The 3,832-nt window shown below is 41.4% G+C and overlaps 1 protein-coding gene across 1 annotated transcript; it reads left to right on the top strand.

Moving 5' to 3' along the window:
* The first annotated feature begins 1,179 nt into the window (after positions 1–1,179).
* LOC149232601 (flavonoid 3'-monooxygenase CYP75B137-like) lies at positions 1,180–3,335 on the top strand. The gene is made up of 2 exons (XM_089379453.1): positions 1,180–2,320; positions 2,512–3,335. Exons 1-2 carry the CDS (start codon positions 1,403–1,405, stop codon positions 3,139–3,141), a joined length of 1,548 nt encoding a protein of 515 aa, XP_089235579.1. The 5' UTR covers positions 1,180–1,402; the 3' UTR covers positions 3,142–3,335.
* The last annotated feature ends 497 nt before the right edge of the window (positions 3,336–3,832 follow it).

Genomic DNA, 3,832 nt, shown 5'->3' with positions numbered 1-3,832 from the left:
GGATCGCTATCCTGCAGATAGACATTTAAGAAAATATCTCACATATATGATCTTGGCTTAGAGCAAGGTTTTTTTCTTTAAAATAGGATCGCTATCTTGCAGATAGACATTTAAGTAAATATCTCCATGACCACCATGAACGCCATTTCTTTTATAGCGATAAGTTGTAGGTTTGTGAGATCGATTATATGCAGCTGAAATTTCCAAGGTTTATAGTGGATCGATTATATGCAGCTGAAAGTTACAAGGTTTATAGTGGAGATTAAATTCTAAATTTAAGTGTGATGGCTAATCCATTGATTGTTAAAACTGTAAATTGGTGATCAAATCTTGGGATCGTTGTGATGATTAGATCTTCGGATCTAAAAATGGCAGATCTAATTTTTAACAAAACTAAAGAGACCACTCAAAGCCAAATGTCTAAAGTCTATAGAAATAAGAAATAGCGAGCAGCACAGTAATTAACATGCCATGAACAATACAAACCATACTGCAAACCCCAAGTCTGTAAAAACTATAACCTTTATTTAGGAGTACCACGTACAGTAGTCTCTTTGACACTACAGGACCACACATTGGGTCTGATGAAATAGACATATCATATGATATACTGGACTTATCAGAGACCAGCTGGAGAGACTCGTACTATTGAAGAGACTAAATCAGGACCATACATTGGGTCTGATGAAATAGACATATCATATGATATACTGGACTTATCAGACACCAGCTGGAGAGAAGTGCAGAGCATCTTCTGAACTCGATAAAGCCGAGCGCGCACGTCATGTTTAGGCCCACAAGCTTGACTTGGATGAACCTTGCTGTGGGTTCCACTGTAGATTTTCCATGGCGTGCTTACAATAACTTTGAATTGGTTTCGGTCAAGATAGTGATAATGTCTCTAGCTTTAAATAAGCGTGTTTAAAATTTTGCTTTTTCTGAGCTTTTTACTTTCCATCCTTGCTTTTTATGAGCTTTTTTTTACTTTTTTAATTTTTTTGGGATAGAATCTTTTCTTGTAAGCTTTTGTGCTTTCTTGATTCTCCGTTGTTTTATTTTTTCTGTTGTTTTGTTTTCTGGTTCAGATTGTTTTATTTTTTCTGTTGTTTTGTTTTCTGGTTCAGATTAACGATTGAAAGTGTCTCACCTGATTGAACGGATCAGAGTAAAAGTATTAAAAGTATTGACTAAGAAATTAATGCATAAAAAAACCTATCGACCTAAAAATGTAGTGAATCTCCGAAATGAATGATAGGGATAGCTCCTTTGATATCGCTGCAACCATATCTAATCCTTCCTGATGGTAGGGATAGAGAGTGAAGAGAAATCAATCTAACTTTGCTGTCTGCACATAAAAGGCCATAAAGAGAACGCGTTCGGCTTAGTTAAAGCGGAGGAAGCCATGGATTCATCACTTGATTTGCTACAGAGATCTAATCCGAGCCTGAGCCTCGGCTCAGCTTTGAGTCTGATCCTCCTGGCGATTGCTTTTATCGGCGTGGTGAAACGGGGTCTGAGAAAACGGTTTCCGCCGGGTCCGTCTGGATGGCCTGTGATCGGCAGCCTTCCACTTCTGCGTAACATGCCCCATCGCTCACTCTATCAACTATCGAAGCAATACGGTCCGATCATGTATTTGAAGCTCGGGACAACCGACACTGTGGTCGTCTCCTCTCCAAAGATAGCGGAGGCATGCCTCAAAACGAACGATCTCAACTTCTCCAACCGGCCAGCCAACTCTTCGGCCAAATACATTGGCTACGACTCCAACGGCCTCGTCTGGGCTCCCTACGGCCCCCGCTGGAGAACGATGCGAAAGATCTGTAACATTCATCTCTTTGGCGGCAAGGCCCTGGACGATCTGCAGCCCGTGCGTGAAGAAGAGGTCGGGATGCTGGTGAAGTGTATTCTCGAACATGAGCGACAAGGGAAGGCAGTGAACCTCGGGGAAGTGCTCAACATCTGCGCTGCCAACGTCCTCGGGCAGATTATGTTGAGCAAGCGCATGTTCGATTTCCAGGGTCGTAGTGCCGACGAGTTCAGACAGCTGGTGGTGGAGCAAACGGATTTGGCCGGTAAGTTTATTATCGGCGACTTCGTGCCCTCTCTGGCATGGATGGATCCGCAGGGCGTACGGACTAAGATGAAAAAACTGCACATAAGGGTTGATGCGTTCATAAGTAAGATGATAAAGGTACACCAAACCGCATCGTGCAACGGAGGGAAGGCCGACTTTCTTAGTATTCTTTTGCCTCTTAGAAATGATGCGGATTCCGAAGAAGGAAAGCTCACGAATGATGAGATTAAGGGCCTTTTACATGTGAGTATTATTAAATTCATTATATTGAATTTCGTAATGACCTTGCAAAAACCTATCGAAAATTTTCGAATTTGTAATTTCCCCAAAAATGTTGAGTTTAAAAATGAAGAGTTTTTGATTCTACTAATTTTTTTTTTTCAAATTTCGGAAGCTTATGTTATACTTGCAACTTATACATGTATATTTTTTAGACCATGTTCAGTGCAGGAACGGACACATCTTCGAATACAGTGGAATGGGCAATAGCAGAGCTGATACGCCACCCGAACATCATGAAGAGATGCCAAGAAGAAATAGACTCGGCAGTCAAAGGGGAGCAGAGAAAGGTGAAGGAGTCAGACCTCCGAAACCTCCCGTACTTGCAGGCCGTGGTAAAGGAGACTTTACGGCTGCACCCTTCCGGTCCCCTCCTGCTGCCTAGGATGACAGTGGAGGCATGCGAGATAGAGGGGTACTACATACCCAAGAACACTCGAGTCATGGTGAACGCGTGGGGTATGCAGCGCGACCCGGGCGTGTGGGAGAGGCCGCTGGAATTTGATCCCGACAGGTTTATTGGTAGCAGTGTTGACGTGAGGGGGAGCGATTTCCAGCTAATCCCGTTCGGCGCAGGCAGACGGATCTGTCCGGGCATGAGCATGGGAATCCGCATGCTTCAGCTCATGCTTGCTACCTTAGTCCATTCCTTTGATTTGTCTCTCCCCAACGGCCAGCCATCCGAGACGCTTGATATGGCAGAATCCTCTGGTCTCACAATGCGTAAGGCAGGGCCGCTGCTTGTTGTTCCCACCGCTCGTATACCTATCCATCTCTACAAGTAATGGACTCCATTTGTCAAGAGGATAGTGTGGTTTAGATTACACAGTGTGCATGATTGAATTATGTAAATGAAATATTGAGGCTGAAACTCTATTTTTCAGTAGCTATAACATAATAGCGTTGTCTACCTACGCCACTTAAAGGTGCTGTTTTGTTTGTTTGTTAAAAATAAAAGAGAAAAATCAGAATGTTGGAATGTTGGAGTTTTTATTGGTTTTTTAAGTGTGGAAATAGATTAGCATCATCTAGGACTCAAACACGCCTAAAATCTTAATATTTAAGAGTTGTAGTTTAAATTTTCAAAAAAACTTAAAATTTTTTATCATAATCTTGTACAAATTTCTCTTATTTTTAAAATTAATTTATAAGTTCTTTAAACTACCCGTAACCTAACATATAGTGACTGAAGAATTGCTGCACTATATTTTTTTAGCTTCACAGGTAATTATTATGCTTTAATATAACTGAATGTATAGTGAATGTCTGTAAGAAACGGGATCAAATTCGATAGACGAGCCAGGTAATTATTAGGTGTTTAATATAACTGTATGTATAGTGAATGTTTGTAAGAAAAGGGATCAAATTCCAGAGACGAGCGGGAGAGGAAGAGTTCCCAGACGAAATGGACATTTGATTGTCATGTCTTTGCTGATTTATTTTAAGAGTTAGTAGACGAAATGGACATTTGATTGT

This window comes from Pinus tabuliformis, chromosome J (genome assembly GCF_031772625.1).
Source record: "Pinus tabuliformis cultivar Carrire ecotype Pingquan chromosome J, CPIR1, whole genome shotgun sequence".
NCBI lineage: Eukaryota > Viridiplantae > Streptophyta > Pinopsida > Pinales > Pinaceae > Pinus > Pinus tabuliformis.
The sequence above is the reverse complement of the archived record's forward strand: the minus strand, read 5'-3'. Positions and strand labels throughout refer to the sequence as shown.